The 24798-nt window shown below is 28.8% G+C and overlaps 2 protein-coding genes across 4 annotated transcripts; one reads left to right on the top strand and one right to left on the bottom strand.

Moving 5' to 3' along the window:
• The first annotated feature begins 1352 nt into the window (after positions 1 to 1352).
• Positions 1353 to 19332, top strand: LOC130672647 (xanthine dehydrogenase). Of its 2 annotated transcripts, none has more exons than XM_057477300.1 (8): positions 1353 to 1750; positions 2517 to 2558; positions 4982 to 5136; positions 6239 to 6296; positions 6382 to 6478; positions 7501 to 7736; positions 10416 to 13960; positions 19194 to 19332. In XM_057477300.1, the coding sequence occupies exons 3-8, from the start codon at positions 5014 to 5016 to the stop codon at positions 19236 to 19238; spliced, it is 4104 nt and encodes a 1367-aa protein (XP_057333283.1). In that variant the 5' UTR covers positions 1353 to 1750; positions 2517 to 2558; positions 4982 to 5013; the 3' UTR covers positions 19239 to 19332. The 2 variants fall into 2 exon arrangements, with proteins under 2 accessions (XP_057333283.1, XP_057333282.1); XM_057477299.1 differs by having other exon boundaries at positions 2405 to 2558.
• Positions 19129 to 24000, bottom strand: LOC130672648 (trafficking protein particle complex subunit 4). 2 transcript variants are annotated; one of them, XM_057477302.1, is made up of 3 exons: positions 23635 to 24000; positions 19318 to 19830; positions 19129 to 19232 (listed from the first exon to the last, which is right to left on the bottom strand). In XM_057477302.1, exons 1-2 carry the CDS (start codon positions 23807 to 23809, stop codon positions 19352 to 19354), a joined length of 654 nt encoding a protein of 217 aa, XP_057333285.1. In that variant the 5' UTR covers positions 23810 to 24000; the 3' UTR covers positions 19129 to 19232; positions 19318 to 19351. The 2 variants fall into 2 exon arrangements, with proteins under 2 accessions (XP_057333285.1, XP_057333284.1); XM_057477301.1 differs by having other exon boundaries at positions 19129 to 19830.
• Positions 24001 to 24798: the final 798 nt, after the last annotated feature.

Below are 24798 nucleotides of genomic sequence, written 5' to 3'. Positions count from 1 at the left end.
ACCGTAGTTCTGCCAGGTATCGTAAATTACGGTAATTACCGTAATTTGGATCCACTAGGGTTTTTACATAGTTTATTTCTGATTTGAATATATTTCTTTGATCTAAAAATATAAGTGAATTCAACCTTCTAGCACTGAAGTTCTGGAGCTTAATTTATTTTGCTTGCGACTTGCATCACAGTAATTTTCCTATTCTTCAGTAGGAGCCAAAATTTAGTTGTATAAACTTGTCCTAGAAAGACAACTTCGGAAATCTCCCCCGCTACCAATTATTTCTAACTTGCACATGCGCAAGGAAACGTGGTAGAACATATAGCGCACAGAATACCTAGAATGAGAGTAAAAACCGAAAACACCGAAGTACATTCTTACTGAGACAATTTTAATATAAATAGCTGTCCTAACAAAAGAATGCATATGGATGAGATAGTTGAGGTAAAAGAATTATATATTAAATAAGCATAGTGGAAAGAGAACCCTCTCGTTGGAACTACTAGTCCATCGGAAATTCCGAAATAGGAGACATTGTTCGAAAGTTTGATTGATGATCTATGACGTCACCCACAAACACCCCTGGTGGATCCGAATTACGGTAATTGACCGCATTTTGCCGTGAAATGCGGTATTTTTACGGCAAGTTTGTTACAGTTCAAGGTCATTTACGACAATTTACAACAAAATGCGGCAGTTTACCGCAATTTACTGAATTTTTACCGTAAGCACCGCATGTTTTTTTTTTATTTTTAGAGTTTTTACAGTGCAATACTTCACTTTACGGTTGAATACCGCAGGCTTGCCTCAATTTTACGGTAAATTACCATTCTCTTACTGCAAATTTACGGTGAAAATGTCGTAATATTGCCGTGAAATACCGTAATTCTTCCGAATACCGCTAATTAAAACCCCCCCAAAAATAGACTTTTCGCAAATATTTCATAAACCGGAAAAAATTTTCAAAAATCTTTCAAACAAAACTTGTAGAGAAAAAAAAAATCACATAAAAAAGTATAAGAAATTTTTTAGTATTTGTAAAGAATAACACGTAAGGTAAAAGACCTAATACCCGATCAGGGAATTAGTACCCGATCACTCCATGTAATTGTATGTCTATAGTTAGTAAAATATGGTAAATATAGATATACAAACACATGAGTGATCGGGTACTAGTTCCTTGATCGGATAATGGGTCTCTTACCTAAATGGATTTTTGAAATAGATTATGAAGTAGATAAATAGTCCCAATACAACAAGAGAGTTCTCTTCCAACTAATTCCCTTACCCCCACTGTCTGACCCATGAGTTTTTTTTTGTTGGAACAACTATATCAAGGCAACGCGCCAATTAAGTATAGTTAAGACCACTAAGAGCTTTTCCTTTAGTTAGCACACGATTCTTATACTCTTACCGTTAGTAAAAAGATCACGCTCCCGGTAGTCCGGCTATAGACTTTTTGTTCCGTGAAAGGATCACTGATCGCTAGGAAGTTAATTAAATAACTTCAGATATATAGTAAACCTGCATAAATAATTAATTTTTTCTCTACCCAATCATCAGCCGAATTAGAATCCAAACATACCCAATTTTTGGAGTAAAAAAATCAAAATATACTTTTAAAAAATAGTCTAAGTCACTTTGATTGCGACGAAGTTACTCAGGTTGACTGAATAATATTTTTGTATTTCAAATCTTGTTATTGATGTAAATAAAATACAATTGACCTCTACTTCAAATAATATTTTTATTTTCAAAGGTATAGTAACATCATCAAGATAATAAATAATTTAATAATTATAAAAATATTAAATAATCTTTTAACTGACACTTGTAATAATCTTTTAATAAGATATTAATACCATAATCGTATGTGTCAATAACTTAATCTTCTTTTTTTTTCGTATAATAATATCACGTCCGAGAAAAACACATTATTGACCTAGGGTTTTTTCAAAGGTACAAAACATATTAATTGAATTTGAAATATTTTGATAACAGCATTACTTTTGAGATATTTGAAAATAATTTTATACAGTCAGTTTAATAAACAATTATTCATTGGTCACATTTCGACATTCTTATTCATTTATTTAAAATAATATCATAAAGTAGATTATAAATAATACGTCATTCTGTAGAGTGTATCTAAATATTGATAACCTGAATGATTAATTGTTACGAATATCAGAGAATTTATCGGAATAAAAATCTATTTCATTAGTGTTTGTGTTATTTTGATTACGGAAGTATTGTTAAATTGGTTTAAAAATATTCAATGTAGTAAATAATATTCGTGTGAAATATACATATTAATTCATTATTTTTAATAATTTTATTCATTTAATTTGAATAAAAAAATATTGACCGCAAAGAGCGAGTCAAGCTGAAATTAATCTGTATCACTTGTCAGATGCTTATATGTATACACAAAACAAATTTCTAAGGATTTAAATGTATTACGGTCAACGACTTTCACCAATAACGTATTATAATATTAAAATCTGTCCATTATTCATTCCAAGCTTGTCGGTCCAACAAAGATTTCGATACATATTTTTGAAGAGGTATGTTTAAATAATATTTTATAATAAATATAGTTTTCTCACGTAATCATTAATAACAAAAACAAATAAAAATATTTTCTAGCACTGAGAGAAAAAAAAATTAAATTCAAATAATTGTTTTTCTTGTTTTCATAAATACTCAAAATAAGTAATTTTTTTATAAAATTAAAATGATTGTTTTCACTTTAAGAAAAATATTGTTTTACTTTAGTGATACATTTCTAGAAGCATCAATTACATAAAGCAAGCAAATATTTCTTCAATTTAGTTGATACGTTCTCAAATTTATTACAATTAAAAACTTCGATAAAGCAATTGGTTGGTTAAATAAAAAAAAAGGAATTGCAGAAAGATATAATTAAAAATTGAAAAAAAATTCTCGCACTAAGGGAAAAATTTGTTTTTATAACACAATTAAATTTATCGTTAGTATTGATAAAAATATAAAATATATTAATTTTTTCGAGAGCTACTTCTATAAACTATTAAATGTTTAAATTTTATTATTCATACGTGTAAATTAATAATTAAGATGACAAACATCAATGAATAATTATAGCGTTTATTAAAAATATGTTGTGCTAAAGTGTAGTTCATAAACCTCGCGTGATCGGTCGAGTTTCGAATCTTGTCTAGGATGAAAATATTCATTTATAAAAAAAAAATATTTGTTAAGGTAGGAAACTAATCTGAACAACTTGAAATTAAAAAAAAAGGCAAATCTAATAATATTTTTTAGACAAAATCAAATAAAAAAGTAAATAAAATACTCGAATAAAGTAATTATTTTACTTCAATGAAGAAAATAACTGCTTGGCATTATTTAAGTAACTAAAATACTTAAATCAAGCATTTTTTTTTAAATATACATTTTTTTCTCTCAGTGTGTATTCATACATGATTGTATCTGATCGTGTATCGTTAGATTAAGAGATATATATGATTAGATCGGTTCATATCTAGTCGATATGGGCTCATAGTTTAGTGATTTTCTTGTTATTGAAGTAAACTGATGAATGAAATCTTTATAATAAATTTTAAAGTATATTCTTATGCATCATTCATATATAGTATTATATTAGTTTAAGTATTTGAATATAGAAATGTCATAAAGTTATGACATTCCAAAGTATATGAAAAATCAGATAAGTTGACGACAAGCATACAATAACCAAAGTTAAGTAACGTCGACGACGGACAATAATTGGACAGATGACAGCTTCTCAAAATTCTAGCAACCCTGATTAGAAAATACGATTTGTGACGATTAAAAACGATTAAAAATTTAATCGTCTTTAATAGTCATAATCGTCATGGTTTTTTACATTTAATCGTCACTAATCGTCAAAAGACGATTTATTATTTATTTATTTATTTATTTATTTATTTATTTATCAACTTATTTACAAGAATAATTTTACAGAATACAAGTTTATTAATAGTAAATGTAAATAAGCATAAATAATAATGACTCTAGGTAAATACCTTTCAGAGCCATTTAATAAAAGAAAGATTCATCATAACATATTCATTTCATATATAATTTAATAATTTTAACTATTTTTCTCTAATACCATTAAATGCCTATAGCATAATTTCTTAAAAATACTCAAACTATCAGCTGATGTTATATTTTTAGGCAGCGAATTCCAAAATTTAATACCAGTTATTAGAAATGATTTCTGATAGTGATTACTATGACATGGTGGTACCCATAATGTATTAGTTTTATTTGGATCTACTCTCAATAAATACATATCATGTTTGAATATTAATTTATCCGCAAAAAGCCAATTATTTTACGATTAAAAACGATTAATGACGATTAAAATTTCAAATCGTCATGAATTGTTTTTAATCTTCATGTGGGACCAGAAATTGTAATGTTATTTTACGATTAAAGACGAATCATTACGATTTGAAATTTTTAATCGTCATGAATCGTTTTTCATCGTAAAATACTAATGCAATTTCTGGTACCAAATGAGGATTAAAAACGATTTAAAATTTTTAATCGTCATGAATCGTCTTTAATCGTAAAATAATATTGCAATTTCTGGTCCCACATGGAGATTAAAAACGATTCATGACGATTTGAAATTTAATCATCTTCAATCATCAATTGACGATTCATGACGATTCAAAAGGATTAAAACATTTTTAATCGTATTTTCTAATCAGGGAATTATTAAATTTTTATTTTTTATTTTTTTTACCGAATTTTTTATTTCATTAAATTGATAAAATTAATAAGTGTTTTAAATTAGATTTTATGTGCGACCATATTTGTTTATTCATCATCATTATATAATAATGTGCATGATCAGACCTGGTGATTTATGGACAATTAGATTTGATCATCAGGAAATTTTTTTTTTTTATCATGTGTCAAACTACGTAATTATTTTTCCCAATTTTTACAGAGCTTTTGATGATATTTATTTAATCAAATAATATGGGTAAACCTGATGACGATATAAATCAAGAATCTTCAGGCATAGATTCCTTAGTCTTCGGCCATGAAGTTACGAAAAGTAAAGAATCTAGTACATTAGTATTCTATGTTAATGGTCAGGAGGTAAGATGAAATAAAAACTTAGATAATTGATTTTACATTAATAAATGGTAATATGTTATTATCAATTGTTGATTTTTAAAGTTTATCTCATTGAAATTTTAAATCTCCGCTGTTATGAAAATTATAACCCTAGTAACACGTGTTTGAGCAAGATTCTGGAGTAAGTATCTTGAGCAAGACCCCTAGCTGCTACACGGAGAAAATTAAATAATTGTGTTTATTATGCTAAATTTTTAATTCCAATCATCTCGAATGATTGGCACGTTTTTCAGTACAAAAATTTATAAACTAAAACGTAAATAATTATAGGATGAATATTAAAATTTATGGTCTATGCAAAAAAAATTAATATTTTAACTTTAAAAATCGTAACTTCATCATTATAAATTTATGGCATGTATTATAAAATTTATTGTTTGGAATATTAAAATTCCCTCTACTGACACTCAGATTCCGGGTTATAATTTCAAACACTAATTTGTAAGGTTTCTTTTTTTCCGTGTACTGATCCAATTAACTTCAAATTCGAATAAGATCGAAGTTGGGATGAATCCCTTTGATTTTTCCAAAATTTATTTACATCGTTTCGTCTATTCGTGAGATTGGACTAAAATCACTCATTTTTTTTTTTATTCAATTCGATTAATGATTCCTTCTGAGTAAATCAGACAAATTCAATGAATATTACAGTAATTAAAATTATTTTTTAAAATACTTGCTAAGCAGACTGTATGAGTTGATTTTGATTCCTGTTTAGAAAATAACGTTTGAAAAGATTCATGTTAAAAGTTCATAAAAAGTAGCATTTTAAATAAAAAAATAATAAATAAATTTTATTTCAATGCACAGTTACAATAATAACTTTTTACATTTTTTTCATTAAACTCTCTGCAAATACATATGATTTTTAATTCTTTTTTGAAAGTCTTTGGCTATCACACATTATTTATTTTTGTAGCATTTTAAATATTTAATAGTATTATTCAATTAAAATCGTTTTTCATTATTTTGAATTTCATTTCCTATATATTAGATACTACAAATTATTCATCGAAATACTTTTATTTGTACTAAATAAATATCTATTTTTTCTTCATTTTAGATACAAGATAGTAACGTGAATCCTGAATGGACGCTCTTATATTATATTCGTAACAAATGTATATCTTTTTAATTACTTCACACCTTTGCTGACAACTTTTTAATACTTTAATTATTTTTTTTTTATTTCATAATGTCGTATAGTAAAATTAAGTGGAACTAAATTAGGATGTGCCGAAGGTGGTTGTGGCGCGTGTACTGTAATGGTATCACGAATCGACCGATTAACTGGAAGAATACTGTATCCTTTCATTTGAATATATATATATATATATATATATATATATATATATATATATATATATTAGGGTGGCGCAAAAAAACCGACTATTTTTTTTTTTTTCAATCTCGCATGAAAATTTGTTGGTTTACGATGTTTTAAGAAGCCTCTCCACAAATCAACTCGATAAAAAATTTTTAAGAGGTCGCTCACGAATTTTGAAAATATCGAAAATGATCGGAATTCGGATTTTTATTTAAAAAATTTTTTTTTTCTCGTGGCAGCAATAGTTTATATTTGTAAAATCATGACTATGCTGAAAATTTCAGCCCAAAATATAAATATTTAAACGGCGCTCAAGAATTTCGAATATTAACTGATAATATGTAATTAATAGTTTGAATTAGTTTTTATAACTCAATTGTTGTCATTTCACTTAAATATAACTTTTGCATAACCAAAAATATACAGAACAGTCTTAAACAATGAAATTCGGTCAGTTTTGAATAAGCGAAAAAACCTACAAATTGAATTAAAAAATAAAAAAGTATGTAAATAACTTATTATTTCTATTTCTCGGGTTATATTTCCATTCATTGTCATGCAAATTGATGGTGAAAAAATCGAGAAGCTTTATTATTAATATTTAAGGGTCGCTCAAAAACGTCCAAGAGACTGCGCTCGGAAACATTCAAAATTCTTGAGCGCCGTTTAAATATTTAAATTTTGGGCTGAAATTTTCAGCATAGTCATGATTTTACAAATATAAACTATTGCTGCCACGAGAAAAAAAAAATTTTTTTAATAAAAATCCTACTTTCGATCATTTTCGATATTTTCAAAATTCGTGAGCGACCTCTTAAAAATTTTTTATCGAGCTGATTTGTGGAGAGGCTTCTTAAAACATCGTAAACCAACAAATGTTCATGCGAGATTGAAAAAAAAAAAATAGTCGGTTTTTTTGCGCCACCCTAATATATATATATATTTTTTTTTGTGATAATAATAGTTTTATTTATTATTTTCTTTTAACAATTATTTAGTCATTTGGCTGTAAATGCATGTCTCGCCCCAGTATGCAGCATGCATGGTATGGCTGTAACTACAGTGGAAGGTATTGGAAGTACAAGAACAAAGCTCCATCCAGTTCAAGAACGAATTGCTAAAGCTCATGGGTCTCAATGCGGTTTTTGTACTCCTGGAATAGTAATGTCAATGTATGCTCTCTTACGCACAATGCCTAAGCCATCGATGCATGATTTAGAAGTTGCTTTTCAAGGTGAAATTTTGTTTTATCCATCAACTGGTACATTAAGAGAAAAAAATGTATATTTTCAAGAAAAAATGCTTGACTTAAGTATTTCAGTTACTTACCCTAGTAGCAATAAAATTGGGCAAGATACTTGGAGAAGCACTTTGTAATGAATTGGACAATTCTTGACCAAGACACTTGATCAAGATTCTTTATCCAGACATGCGGCAGACTTGGGCCAGTCTGTGACCAGAATTTGATTAGATTCTTGGCCCAGAGTCTTGACATAGACTTGCGCGAAAAACGCAAAAGACGACGAGCGCGCACTTATTTCCCTCATTTCCACTTGAATGTGAAAAGTATAGTATTGCAGTGGTTCTCATTTATAGTCTAGTCAACAAGTTTAAAAATGTTATTTTTTTACAATTACGCATTGAGTTTGTAGTAATGCCTAGAAAAAATGATTTCCAGAATTTTCTAGCACTTAAAAAATTTCGGAAGTTTTTAATAGATTAAGATGAATAATTAAAATTATAGATAATGGGAATAGAATTCTGGAAGTTGTGACAATTTTATAGAAAATTGCTTCTTCTTTATTAATTGTTTTTTTATTTTACGCTTTATCTATTAATTTTTGAGTTATTACTAATAATCAGAGTCTCTTGTTTTTTCTATTTGATTTTGACTTGTAAAAATTGCTATTTTTATTTGTAAAAAAAAATTCTTGTCAAATTTAATGACGAATTCAATAAGCTGTCACTCGTATTTAAAAAAAAACTAGATTCATTTTCTACAAAGAACTCACTTCTCGACTACAGTATTGTAAATGAAACTAATATAGAATGGGAACCTCTACTCTATAGGATACTCCCAAAGTTTAGCAATAGATGGCTCCAGATTTCTGATCAAATTCTGTACAAATTCTGACCACAGTCTGGCTCAAGTCTTGACCAATAATCTTGGTCAAGAATCTGGACCTATTCTTGTACAATTCTTGATCTAAAATCTTTCTAAAGTATCTTGATCCATGCTGGCACAAGGCTTTTACCAAATTGCTACTATTTATAAATAGTGCCAAGCAATAATTTTCTTCAATGAAGTAAAATAATTACTTTATTTAAGGATTTTATTTACGTGTTTAATACAAAGAAAAAAAAATTGATTTTGTCAAAAATAGTACATTATGACACTAGGCCAGAAAGTTGGATTTCCTCGCAGATGTGATATGAAATCCGAGGCTTTAACATCATATACGTCAAGGCATTCAGCTTTCTGGCCGGGGGTCGTATACTATTTTTCTCGATCCCTAGCCAAAACTACCTTGAAATAATTGACATTCCAACATGTAACTTTTTTTACCCGGGATGTAAAAAATTAAAAAATCTGTGTGCATTTTTTTAAATTTTGACTTTTTTAATTGTTAAATTATTTGTTTGGAATCGAAAAATTTCTGTATATTTGCCGAGACATACAAAATAAGCGCACTCCAGTGACAGCTTTCTTTACTGCGAGCTGGCTACAAAAGTGGCACTTTCTGGAGTGTAATGTGACCAGAAAGACCGTTGGCTTGGGGACCAAGAAAAATAATTACTTGAATTTAATTTTTTTTTCTCTTAGTGTAACATAAATTGTTAACCATAATAACTAAAAAATCACACCAGCACACAAAAACAATTAAATAGAATGTGCATTTGACCGGACCTACCTACAGGCACGTATTTTGGTCCGCTGAATCCGAATTCGAGGTCAGTTTGACCCCTACACCCTCGAAATTTCGAAAAAACTTCGAAAAACCGTAAAAATGATTAAAATTGGCAGTTTTAATGATAAAAAAATGTTTTGGAACTAAACTAAACGTGATTTTCATGTATTTCGATCCGTTGAATATGAATCGAAACTTTATAGAGACCACGAGCCATTTTAAATGTGAAAAAATCACACAAAACTCTCAAAAATTCCGAAAAAATATAGTTTTCATGATAAAAAAACTTTTTCTGGTCCAATTCAGATAAAATTTTATATCTTTTGATATCTTCAATTCGCATCTTAATTTTTTTAGTCTATTCACCCTCTAAAGCTGGAAAAATTCGAAAAAATTGTAAAAATTACCATTCATAACAGAAAAAAAATTGATTGAACATGATTTAATGCCTAAAATAAATACTTTATAACGTAGATATATCAAATAACTTGATATATCTACGTTAACCCAAGAACTCTGCCAGATGGTTCTGTTGCCAACCGGTACCACGTGGAGGTGCCCTGGTTACAGGCACAAGCAATGAAGTCTTCAAAAGTCAAAAACGAGAGTAAAAAAACCAAAAAAATTACTTTTTTCGGAATTTTGGAGGGTTTGTGTGATTTTTTTACATTTAAAACGGCTCGTGGTCTCAATAAAGTTTCGATTCATATTCAGCGGATCGAATTACATGAAAATCACGCTTAGTTTAGTTCCAAAACATTTTTTTATCATTAAAACTGCCGATTTTCATCATTTTTACGGTTTTTCAAAGTTTTCTCGAAATTTCGAGGGTGTAGGCGTCAAACTGACCTCGAATTCGGATTCAGCGGACCAAAATACGTACCCGTAGGTAGGTCCGGTCAAATGCACATTCTACTTAATTTTTTTTGTGTGCTGGTGTTATTCATACCAATAGATAATAATAGTTTTTATTTACCATATAATAAATTCAATAAATATTCTAGGCAATCTTTGTCGTTGTACGGGATATCGACCTATCATTGAAGGTTTTCGGACATTCACGGAAGAATGGGAACAATCTCAATTAGAAAGGAAAGTAAATAAAAGTGGAAATTCGTGCCAGCAAGTATGTGCAATGGGAGAAGCTTGCTGCAAGAAAGCATTTACATCAGAAGTACCAATAGAACTAATTAATTCAAATAAATTTCAAGTATATGATCCAACACAAGAGGTCATATTTCCACCGAAATTAAAACTATGCGATGATTTAGACAAAGAATACCTTATTATCAAAGGTAAAGAAGTTACTTGGTATCGACCAACAACCCTAAAAGAACTTCTATTACTAAAAAAAAAACATCCTACTGCTAAAATAGTAGTTGGTAATACTGAAGTCGGTGTTGAAGTTAAATTTAAACACTTTGTTTATCCAGTGTTGATACATCCCATACAAATAAAGGAAATGCGAGAGCTTACAGTTTATGAAAATGTACTAAAAGTTGGTTCAGGTGTAACTTTAACGGAAATGGAAGAAGCGCTGAGAGATCAAATACAAATTCAACCGGAATATAAAACTAGAATATTTGTAGAAATAATAAATATGCTGCACTGGTTTGCAGGTAAACAAATCCGTAACGTTGGAGCTATTGGAGGAAACGTAATGACCGGAAGCCCGATATCTGATCTGGTGCCAATATTAATGGCTGCTGGTACCAAACTAAACGTTGTTAATTTAGATGGTTGTCGCCAAATTATCCTAGATCACACATTTTTCACAGGATATCGTCGTAATGTAGTAAAACCTGATGAAATTTTAGTCTCGCTGGAAATTCCATTTACAGAAAAATTTCAATACTTTGTAGCTTACAAACAAGCTAAGCGAAGAGACGATGATATCGCAATTGTAAATATGGCACTTAATGTTATTTTTAAAGAAAATTCTAATGAGATTTTACAAGTACATTTAGCTTATGGAGGGATGGCTCCGACAACAAAATTAGCCGTGAAAACATCTCAGACTATGATTGGAAAAAAATGGGATCCCCAAATATTAGAGCCAACTTATCAATCATTAATCGATGAATTTCCACTGTCTGATGATGTTCCAGGTGGAATGGTACATTATCGTCGTTCTTTAACATTAAGTTTATTTTTAAAAGGATTTATACATATTTTTAAACAGTTACAAATCACTTTGCCCCATATTAATCATCTTCCAAAAGAATTACTGTCTGCTTCAAATACGTTTCGTTACGAACCACCAAAAAGTTCGCAGTATTTTCAAGTAGTGCCTAAAGATCAAAGTGATAAAGATTTAATTGGTCGACCTATAGTTCATGTAAGTGCGTTTAAACAAGTAACTGGTGAAGCTATCTACTGTGATGACATTCCACATATTGACGGTGAGCTATACATGGCTTTAGTGATGTCAACAAAAGCTCATGCTAAAATTATAAAAATTGATGCCACAAAAGCATTAGCTATTGATGGAGTGGTAGCCTTTTTTAGTGCCAAAGATATTCCAGAACATAATCGTTGGGTCGGTCCTATTTTTCACGATGAAGAAGTATTTGTTTCGCTAAAAGTAACGAGTCAAGGACAAAGTCTAGGAGCTATTGTAGCTGTAGATCAAATTACTGCACAAAAAGCTGCACGAGCTGTTATTGTTGAATATGAAGAATTAGAACCGATTCTAGTGAGTATTGAAGATGCTATTGAAGCTGAATCATTTATGCCCAATACGCCAAAAAGCATCAAACAAGGGGATGTCCATCAAGCTTTTGCTGAATCAGATCATATTTTAGAGGGTGAGGTAAAAATGGGCGGACAAGAGCATTTTTATTTAGAAACTCATGCAACTCTTGCAATACCAAAAGAAACTGATGAAATCGAACTTTACTGCTCAACCCAACATCCCACAGAAGTTCAAAAACTTATTTCTCATGTCTTGGGTATCTCTATGAATCGCATTAATGTAAGAGTTAAACGTATGGGTGGTGGTTTCGGTGGTAAAGAATCCCGTGGAATGCTCGTTGCATTACCAGCAGCACTGGCTGCATATAATTTACGTAAACCTGTACGCTGTATGTTAGATCGTGATGAAGATATGATGATAACCGGTGGAAGACACCCATTTATGTTTAAATATAAAGTTGGTTTTACTAAAGATGGATTAATTAAAGGCGTGGAAATAAAAATTTATAACAATGGTGGATATTCGGCAGATCTTTCAGTATCTGTATTAGAACGATCAATGTTTCATTGTGAAAATGCCTATAAATTTTCTGTAATTAACGTAACTGGGTATGCTTGTAAGACAAATTTACCGTCTAATACTGCATTCCGTGGATTCGGTGGTCCTCAAGGTATGTTTGTAGCCGAAAATATCATGTGGGATGTCGCTAATTATCTTGGGATGGAGCCGGCAAAAGTATCAGAAATTAATTTGTACAAAGAAAATGACTTAACTCATTATAATCAACCCCTTATTGGGTGTTCACTACAACGATGTTGGCAACAATGTATCGTATCATCAAATTATCATGAACGCTATGCAGCTGTGAAAAAATTCAATCAAGAAAATCGTTATCGAAAGAGAGGAATTTCAGTAATACCTACAAAATTTGGTATTGCATTTACAGCTTTATTTCTTAATCAAGGGGGAGCTCTTGTTCATATCTATCATGATGGTTCTATTCTTATAAGTCATGGTGGCACGGAAATGGGTCAAGGACTTCATACAAAAATGATTCAAGTAGCTAGCCGAATATTGAAAGTAAATCCCGATAAAATTCACATTTCTGAAACAGCAACTGACAAAGTACCCAATACATCAGCAACTGCAGCTAGTGCTGGGTCGGATTTGAACGGAATGGCGATTATTAATGCTTGTAATGAAATATTATCACGTATTGAACATATTATTAATGCTAATCCGTCAGATACTTGGGAGCAATGGATATCAAAAGCATACTTTGAACGCATTAGCCTTTCAGCTACTGGGTTCTATCGTACTCCTGACATTGGATATTCTTTCGATACGAATTCCGGAAACCCATTTAATTATTTTACTTATGGAGTAGCATGTAGTGAAGTAGAAGTTGATTGTTTGACAGGTGATCATCAAGTCTTACGTACAGACATAGTTATGGATTTGGGTGACAGTTTAAATCCTGCGATAGATATCGGTCAAGTTGAGGGAGGGTTCATTCAAGGACTCGGTTTATTTACCTTAGAAGAACTGATTTTTTCACCAACTGGGACACTTTATAGCAGAGGACCTGGAGCTTATAAAATTCCCGGATTTGCTGATATTCCTCAAGAATTTAATGTATCTCTTTTAAGAGATGCACCTAATCCACGAGCTGTTTTTTCATCGAAAGCCGTTGGAGAACCACCATTATTTCTTGCATCATCCATATTTTTTGCTATTAAAAATGCTATACAAGCTGCTCGTGAAGATACCAACACTTCGAAATTATTTAGACTAGATTCTCCAGCTACTGCTGCACGTATTCGAATTGCTTGTGTCGATGATTTAACTAACAAGGTAAGCATTTAATGATTTAAATGTACTATATGATATATAGAGGTAAGAGAGCACTCTGTTTATGAAAAATTATTTGAAATGATTCAAAAAAATTTGAAATTATTTAAAATAATTAAAATCGACTAATATACAGATTAGGGTGTGTCATTTCAAGGCTATATTTTTTTAAACTGCTATACCAGAAAATCTGGTAGTATATAGAAAATAAAAAATTATCCCGCTAGGCTAAAGGGTTTAAGTCAAATAGCGGCTTAGCTCATCAAAAAATTCGATTTCCCATTTAAATAACACGGGAAATTTTTTTTTTTAACTTTTAGTATTTTTAACTCGTGAACAAATTAATAGATTGAATTGACTAATACATATTTTTGTAGGAAATTGAACGCTCTACAAAAAAGGTTTCTTATCATTTTTCGATCAATCCATCTGTTCTAAAGTTATTGGAGCTCGAAGTTAAGTTATAGTAATTTTCGAAATCTTTCTACTTTTCCGGCAAAACTATCAGACTTATCACAAAATATCATCGGATCTTTTTTGTAGACAATTTTGTTTCCTCCAAATTATTATCAGTAAAGTTTTTTCAAATTCCGCATTGTTTTCTAGTTATTTTCATTTTAATTTTAAGCTCTTACAAAAGTAGTGTTCTGATCGATTTCAAGAGCTCGACATTGAAATGAAAATAACTAGAAAACAATGCGGAATTCGAAAAAACTTTACTGATAATAATTTGTAGAGAATAAAATTGTCAACAAAAAAGACCCTATAACATTTTATGATAAATCTGATAGTTTTGCCGAAAAAGTAAAAAGATCTCGAAATTTACTATAACGACTTCGAGCTCCAATAACTTTAGAACAGATGGATTGATCGAAAAATGATAAGAGATCTTTTTTGTCGAGCGTTCAATTTCCTACAAAAGTATTTATTAGTCAATTCGATCTATTAATTTGTTCACGAGTTAAAAATACTCAAAGTTAAAAAAAAAAACTTCCCGTGTTATTTAAATGGGAAATCGAATTTTTTGATGAGCTAAGCCGCTATTGAACTTAAACCCTTTAGCCGAGCTAAAGACACCCTAATACAGATATACACTTAGCATCGATTAAATCATTCTTCTTTATCAGGGCAAAACGCTCAGGGCACTTTTGTAAATATAGTTGAGCATTATTTAGAAATTTTTTTTCACCATTTTCGATAAATTTTGTTTTTGTAAAAAAATAGTATGAAATCAATTTGATATTTTTTTCTTATCAATTTACAATAAAAGAAATTCGAGTGTTACATTACTTCAAATGTATTTCATAATCAATTTGAAAATATTTATAAATTGCACGCCTCGGACGGGATAGCGGGAGAGGTGGTGCCCTATAATAGACTTGTCGTGAAAACCGGATTTTCCTACCTTTAATCATTTCTACTGATTTTATAAATCACCTCCATGGAAAAAAAAAGTACACCAATGACGTAACACGTAACAACATAAAATTACCCAAAAATGACGCACCCTAGTATGTATGTGTGTACGTGTGTATGTAAATATTATATCACTTTTGAACGGATTAACCGATTTAGATCGTTGAGGTGGCATTCGAAAGCGGCCTATCAATTCCTACAATCTGTAAAGATTTAAGCTCAATCAGTACAGTATTTTCGGAGTTATTTGAAAAATAAAATTTTTGAAAAAATGTTTTTTTCAAATAACTTTTAACTGATTCCATGAATTCATTCCAAAATCTAATCAGCTCTAAAACTCTATAAGCCGCGTCGAATGCCATCTCAACCATCAAAACTGAATCATTTCTTGAAGAGATATGGTTAACGAAAAAATGTTAAGCGTTAGAGACAAAAAAACTGTCCCGAATGCTACCTCAGTCGTCAAAGTCGGTTTATTAGTTCAAAAGATATCGGCGATGAAATATTTAAAACATAACAATTGTCCTCATTTTTCCTGGATAACTCAATATATAATTTATTAAATGTACCTAAAAATGAACCGAGTCTACCATTTTATTGTCTCTTTCAATACAGATTTTATTACATTCGCTTCGTTAGTTTAAGTACTATTATTGAAAAAATATAAGAAAAATCACAGTGTTTTTAACACTTTTCTCGGATATTTTTTAGGTAGATTTTTTTAAAAATCTAGGTATTGTATTTGTCCTCATGGTCGATTTTTCAAGGAATTTTGTCACAACCTATCATAGTTAGTTGAGTAGAGTTCGAAAATACCATTCGTTGAAAAATTTATATATGTATGTATATATATATATGTAATAGAACCAAGTTTTGAGAACACGATTGCGCCTAGAATCCTTATCGGGTGCTAATGAAATTTTTTACACTTATTCTATGAGCGATTACCACGGTTAAGTTCGGAGATGGGCTAAATCGTTCGATTAGTTTAGAAGATATGGCTGTTTCAAATTCCCACGATTTTTAAAAAAAAAACATTTTATCCACTTTCAAGTTCATATAATTTTAAAACTAAAACTCATAGATGATTTCCGTAAAAAGTATTTGAAAGCTTGTCTAATAAGCTTTAATTTATGACCTTAAACTTGATGTTTTGACCATTTCTTCAAATCATTTGATAGCCTTGAAAATTTTAATGGAATCAAAAAATGTTGAAAATATGGTGTTCATTCAACATCATTTATGCATTTCCCATTATAATCAAATTTCGTCAGTTGTATTTTATTGTGCACAAAATAACCTGTAAATTTCACAGCTATTTTATATTTTAAAAGTATTTCTTTTATTACTTATGATGTATCAAATGTACCTCTACGACGTATGATTATAACTGGTCTTGTCATTACGATTGCACCTACAGTTCTTATCGGATCTTAATGAAATTTTTCACACTTATTCTATAGGCGATTATCTTGATCAAGTTCAAAGATGGGCTGAATCGTTTGAATAGTTGTGAAGTTATGGCTGTTTGAAATTTCCACGAGTTTTCGAAAAAATCAGTTTTTATTCACTGTTGAAGTTCATATAACATTAAAACTAAAACTGATAGACAACTCCAGTAAAAAGTATTTGAAAGATTGTCCAATAAGCTTTAATTAAAGACCTTAAACTTAATGTTTTGACCATTTCTTCCAATAATTTGATAGCCTTAAAAATTTTAATGGAATCAAAAAATGTTGAAAATATGGTTTTCATTTCACATAACTTATGCATTTCCCATTATAATACAATTTTGTCAGTTGTATTATAGTGTGAACAAAATAACCTGTAAATTTCACTGCTATTTTATATTTTAAAAGTATTTTTTTTATTATTTATGCTGTTTCAATCGTACCTGTACGTCCTATAATTATAACTGATCTTGCCATCGTAATAATAATTACAATTATGATCTCATACTAATTAAAATTTCTATACTTTGTTTACGTGAAGGTTAGTTTAGTACATTACCTATATAATGTTCTGTCAAATCAACTATCTGAAGTTCTCTATCGAAAATAGTCGTTGTCTTTTTTTACTCTCACTCTTAGAAAACGAGCCTAATTTCATATCATGACTATACACTAACATATATCACAAGATATGTATGTATGAAACTTTTTATATAGATTAATTGGAAAATCTACCTTCCATTTCGGCTGCCGAATGGCCTTTTTTTTATATTAACACTCTGATCTTATTCAAAACTTATGTAACTTTCTATTTTAATCGCATTTATTGATTTTTGTCTGAATTCATTGATTTCATTAAGCAAAATCGTGAACAAAAATCAAAAACTACTTGTAGGAGCTCGAACAGCTTACGCTGAGAAAAGAATTTATCAAATATTAATACACAGTTTATTAAATATTAATAAACGGCTTATTAAATATTAGTAAACATGTTTATAATATATTAATAAACAGTTTATCAATTATTAATCAGCGGTTTATCAAATATTAATAAGTATGGACTGATTTATAGTTAACGATTCTACATATATTATATACTATCATGATATGTAAATAGTTTGTTTGGTTAATATAGGTAAGATGGAATTTAGCAAGTCCCACTTTTTTAATAATTCTTCCATAACACTTAATTCTTTTTTTTTTTTAATTATTTCAACAAGCATAAAAACAATTTATAGTCGTCTCGATGAAAGCTTGGGATTTTTACCCACCACAGTTCTTCCCTCACCACTTAAATGTTGGTTTGCACATGCGCACATTTAATGACGCATGCGCTCATTCTAATATTATGGTATTGGGGGAAGAAACTGGCGAGAAAAAAATCCCAAGCTTTCATCGGGACAACTTTATTAATTGTAATGCGTATATAAGGCAATATGTTAGGTTAGAGGGTACAACTCCACCACACTCGTTAATACTATATACAAATCTTACATATCGATAGTTAATAAAAGTTTATTAAATATTAATAATTTTCTACTAAATATTGATCAACGACCTATCAAATGTTAATATCAGTTCATTAATTTTAGATACATGTAGAATAGTATTTAATAAATACAGTCGAATATTTAACACATATAATTTATCAAATATTGATAAATCAATTTATCAAATGTTAATAAATTTTTCTCTCAGTGTAAAAATACGAATGTATTAGAGGATATTGTCGAGCTCATCAAGCTCAAATATGTGTTTTCACAAAAGTGTCAGCTCCTTGAGCTCGAAAACAGCAGGAAGTTTCGGGGCTGTCCTGCAGGGTCAGCCAGTTTCCAGATTTGTCATTTTTCAAAATTTTTTTTTGGAATATTTTTTTTTTTCATAGCCTCGAGTATCCCTTTTAAAACAAGCTTCGGATCATTATTGTAACTATCATAGTTTTCGAGATATTTAAAAAATAAAGTTGAAAAACTGGAAAAATCGCGAAATTTTGTATTTTGCATAACTTTTGAAGAAAAATTTTCAAATTTTTTCCTGCGGCAGAATTGCGTTATATGGTAATAGAAAACTTCTGACCAAAATTCGTCCAAATCGAAAGGGGTCGATTTCAACTATTGGTCGATTTGATATGGAATGACCCATATTCATTTGGTATTGTAGTTGTTCCATACGAAACCCTTTAAAATTATGTTCTACCACCGTTTCTGACAATAATTAGTGATATTTATCTTGCTTATATATGAAAGTTTAAATTTAATATAAATAATTCTCAGTACGTTAAAGTGCATCGTCTTTTTATATTGATATAAGTTTTTATTTACATTGATTTCACTGTTTATTAATTGATTTATTTATAATTTTTGTTCTAGTTTCCAACGCCAGATATCAAGAAAGCTTGGAACAAAATTCTATAAATCAAAATAACATTTAATATCAGTTAAATATATTTGTAGTTATAATCATAATAATAATTAAAGTATATACATTACTTACAAAATATCAATTAATATTATTATCAATACTGTTATTATACGTTGCTTATACCTGATTTTTCTACAGTATCTAATAAAGTAATTAAATTTGTTTCAAATAATTCACATCTTATTGGCATATCCAAGGAGTAAAAAGGATTCTTCAATGCGTAATCTGCGTAGAGTTCATAGACACGTTTTGTTAGAATTTCCATACCTAGTTGAGATGGCTCGGCAACTACCATAAATTTAACACCAGTCAATGTTTGAAAACAATAGAGTCTAAATGTGTCTGCTTCTAATATTTCAATACCAGAACAACGAGGCTCTGGACTTAATTGACTTGCTATCGCGAACAATGGATAAAACATTGATGCTAAAAATATTTTTTCATTCGTTGTCATTTTTGCTCGACCAAATTTTAATGTTAATGGAAAATTTTCTGGTTGTTCAAATAAATCAAAAACATCTCGACCATCTTCTAGCTCTCTTCCTGCTACAGGGCTGCCATTTACTGACATCAAAACGTGTCCCACTGAAATACGAAATTTATTTATTAAGTACAACTTTCCACACGTAGAAAAAAAAAATTAAATTAAAGTAATTATTTTTCTTGGTTCCATAAATGCTCAGAATAAGTAATTTTTTTCTAAAATGAAATTGATAGTTCTTATTTTAAGAGAACTATTGCTTCTTTAGTAATAAATTTCTAGAAGCATGAATTACTTAAGGCAAGCAAATATTTCTTCAATTTAGTTAACACGTTCTCAAATTTGTACCATTAAAAACTTAAATAAAGCAGTTGGCTGGTTAAATAAAAAAAAATGAATTGAAGAAAGATGTAATTAAAAATTAGAATAACATTCTTGCAATAAAAAAAAAATTTGTTTTCATAACAAAATGAAATTTCGCAGTGGTATTGATGAGAACATAAAATATATTAATTATTTCGAGAGCTACTTCTATAAACTATTAAATATTCAAATTTTATTATTTAGCTGTGGCTATCACATTTTTTTTCTCTGTTAAGTGCGCAAAATTTTCGGACGAAAATTTATAGAAAATATATAAATTTGAAATTAACTTTTTAAAAGATTGTAAATATAATATCAAAATTAATAATTAAGCTAAAATTAAGGAACATAATACTATACAGTAAAAAATATTTTGTTAAAACCAACACAACCTTTATGTTAAAAACGGTCCACACAATATTTGTGTTATTTTTTAACACAGACTATCCGTGCTGAATTTCAATACAAAATTTGTGTTAAAACTTCAACACGAAATTCGGGTAATACGAAAAGTAAATTCAATACTCTTTTAATGTCAGTAGCGGCACAAAAAAAATGATAATTTATACATTTTATTTTTGTACCATGGATATTCAGTAAATATAATTTATATGTAATTTTGAGGTCATCGATAGTGCCAACAATTATTATTTAACATTCAACTATTTTTTGATAGTAAACAATGTTGTTATTAGAGTCGGATTAAGAAAAAATCAAATAATATTTACCAGTTGTAAATATACCCGGGAAAAAATGCTCAGATATGATCATATATGATTATGTATGAATACTCAGATCTGATAAGATCCGAAAAATGGACCTGCGTGATCATACCTGATCATTCATAATCATGTATGAACATATATGATCATGTATGATCGTATATAATCATGTATGATCGACAAGATCTTTTTCGAATCTCATCAGATCTGAGTATTCATACCGTGTTTTTTTTTAAACATCAAATTCATGTACCCGGGAATATGTTTGCACATATTTGCAAGAATATTTGTATACATTATCATTAAAATTTATTTTATATAACATGGGTGCGTGTACTAATGTACGCACACGTGAGAAGTTATACTTCGTTAGTATCATTAAACAATAGTTTTCAATTGCATGCAAATAATTAATTAGAATAAAAGGACTAGAAAAGGATCGTCAACCCATTTTATAAAAATTAGTATGACTTTCAAAAATTGAATAAATAAATAATTATAGTCTTCTATTAAGTTTAACATAAATTTTATGTTATTTTTAAATTATATCCACTGCCATAGCATCTTCCGATTGTGATAGTCCTTACAAATTTCCGCATTTGTTTTACCCATCTTAAGAACTGGAATAGAAATTGAATAGTACCGTTAACAGTCATAAAATCTACAATAAAGGAATCTAAGGTTGATGAATAAAATTTATTGTAGAGAAATTAATGTTAGAAATTAATAATAAACATTAAAAATGAATAATTTCATTAAACATTTAATTTTCATTATTATTTAATATTTTTTTATTAAATTTATTTATTTATTCCAAAAATGTTTATTATTTTCTAAATTTAATATTTGATAATTCATAAAAAATATTATTACATTATCAATTTTAAATATATTTATGATTTTAATTTAACATTCGATTGTAATTTTTATCAAAAATTACCGTAATTTGGTCCCCGTACACTGAAATTGCCATACAACGTGTTGGAAAAATACAGAAGAAGCTTTACAAGACCTTAGCTTATCGATATGGACCATTTGGTCACCTTAATTCAGTGGAAGTGTTACACGTGTTGTGTATGTAGCAACTTCAACATTTAGTTTTCGTGTCACTCCTGTGCACGCGCATCGTAAAAATTCACGCTCATCATTTTTCCATAACGCTTAAAAAAGTATAAGTCACATTTGAGCTCATATATAATTCATAAACAGGTATGATCATACATGACTTCATGCATGATCATACATGCGATCATATATGATCATATCTAAGCATTTTTTCCCGGGTAGCAAATCAATTAATTTCTTTAAAAAAAAACAAAAACACATTTTAAAATAACGAAAAAATAATTTTAACATGACATGAAATAATTATGAGTATGAATATAGCAGACACCAGACAAATTTAAAATTATTAATAAATAGAGTAAATAATTATTAAAATAAAATATTTAAAAAATGCGCATTTAAATAATTTTGAAATAAATGAGTGCACTTTTTGTAAATATGATTTTCATATTATTTACTCTTTTTATTTACAATTTTAAATTCATCTGATGTCTGCTACATTCACATTCATAAATAATTCGAAATTATAACTAAAATTTTTGTGTTAGTATAATGAACATTAGGGTGGGCCGAAAATCCGCTTTTTTTGAATTTTCACTATTAATACCAAAAATATTTTTCTGTGTACAAAAAAAAAATTTTTCGGAAAACAAAAAAAATTTTAGGTCGATATCTTAGGCTCGCCAAATCCCGCTAAAGTTAGAAGTTGTTTAAAATTTTTTTTCCAACACATTTTGATCGGAAATTTAATTCCCTACAAAAAGGGTCATATGATAAAATTACATAAAGTTGATAGTTACTGAGATAATTGCAATTTTGCTCTAAAAAATGAAATTTTCTCAAGATATTAATACTTTTTCAATGTAAAAAATAAATTTTATCATAAAAATTTCATAGGAAATTCAATTTTCTGCAAAACAGACCTAATAAAAATTTATTCAAAGTTGATAGTTACAAAGATAATAGCGATTCTTGATGAAAACCACCAAATAACGAGAAATGTGACTATCTAAACATAAAATTGCCAGTTTCTGATTAACTATAAATTTCAAGTTTTTACCAAAAGACCAATTTTGTAAGAAATTTGATTTTCCATGAAATTTATATGATAAAATTCATATTTTACCCTAAAGAAGTGACAATATCTTGAAAAATTATATTTTTTAGAGCAAAATTGCAATTATCTCAGTAACTATTAACTTTACGTAATTTTATTTCAGGACCTTTTATGTAGAGAATTAAATTTGCGATCAAAATAAGTTGGAAAAAAAATTTTAAACAACTTCTAACTCTAGCGGGATTTGGCGAGCCCAAGATATCGACCTAAAATTTTTTTTGTTTTCCGAAAAATTTTTTTTTTGTATAAAGAAAAATATTTTTGGTATTAATAGTGAAAATTCAAAAAAAGCGGATTTTCGGCCCACCCTAATAAACATTCCAGCTTTTAGTAAACGGTAAATTTGATATATTGTCAAGAAAAAAAAATTTTTAAATTGAATTGACATTTATAAAATTTTGATTTAACTTTAATTTTTCTAATAATTCTTCCATGACTATCGATTAACAATTTATCATGAATTTTGTGTTAATTTTAAAGTGTTAAATAACACTTTTTGTGTTAAATAATAAATCGATTTAAAATGTTTGAGTAACACAGTGAGGTGTTGATTTAAAACAAAAAATTTTACGTGGACCGTTCTTAGTACAGAATATTTTTTACTGTATACGTATTAGGTTAAATAATAACAAAATTTTCACCGTTAATTTCATCTCGTCGACCAAATGCCACAACAACTTTTTTATTTTCATACACTAGTTTTAAATCTAATGGGTATGAAAAAGTTTGTTCATTCTCAATTTTTGGTACGTTATGATCGTGATTAAAAATCAATCCACCTGATTTTGATACGATGTAAACACCGTATATAACCATAATTTTATTTTATTCTTCTAAGTCTGATTAAAGTTCAAATAAATTTTTAATGACTGTATAAAAAGTACAGTTTATTTATAAACACACGATTATTATTTCTTTGATAAAGTGAATGATAAATTTATAGTTCCTTGAGTGAGATGAAGTCAATCAGCTGTCAAACTTGTCAACAATCCTAATAGCACAGTTGTCATGTCCTCAGTGGCCTCAGGTGCCTCCACCTTTTAATTAATTAGTGAACTTGAGATCCATCAATAGGCGCGCATTTAAATTTCATTTGAAATTGTATATTAAGATCTTACAACACTTATTGCGTCTTATCAATATTTAGTCAATAATTTAAATAATAAATCGTCGTGGCACATACTTATTAAATTATATATTTTTATTATAAGAAAATTTAAATAAATAGATAAATAAATCTTTATTTTGTATTCAGAGAAATATAAATACAGTTTGAGTGGTCTTGGAACGTTTCCTGTCACCCGATACTTAAAACCTAAACAAAACACACGCATAAAAATCATGAATAGGCCCTTGTTCTATAGTTAACAGTAAATATGGTTATAAACAAATGCATACTCTATAAACAAATAAGAAAAGGAAATATTTAATAAATAAATGTTACTTATAAATGAAAACCATATCACAAAAACTCAACTATTATTGTTAATATATATACATATTAAATAAAGAGTGACTCGTATAATAAATAAATTAATAGAAATATAGCATTAGAATAATTATAATGGTGTTTCATGATAAATAATAATGTCAATCGTATTAAATAATTAAATATAGAATAATTAACTAAAAAATTGTATTTAAGTACAGGAAAATGGAATATAAATAATATAAGTAATAAGTAAAGTCATAGAACGGATAAATAAAGAACGTAGATGTGTAAGCTCATATCTCGTACGTGTATTAGTAGGAAGTATAAATGTATAAGTATATAATTAGAAAAAACGTTGATATGTATAAGTACA

This window comes from Microplitis mediator, chromosome 8 (genome assembly GCF_029852145.1).
Source record: "Microplitis mediator isolate UGA2020A chromosome 8, iyMicMedi2.1, whole genome shotgun sequence".
Classification (NCBI taxonomy): Eukaryota; Metazoa; Arthropoda; class Insecta; order Hymenoptera; family Braconidae; genus Microplitis; species Microplitis mediator.
The sequence above is the reverse complement of the archived record's forward strand: the minus strand, read 5'-3'. Positions and strand labels throughout refer to the sequence as shown.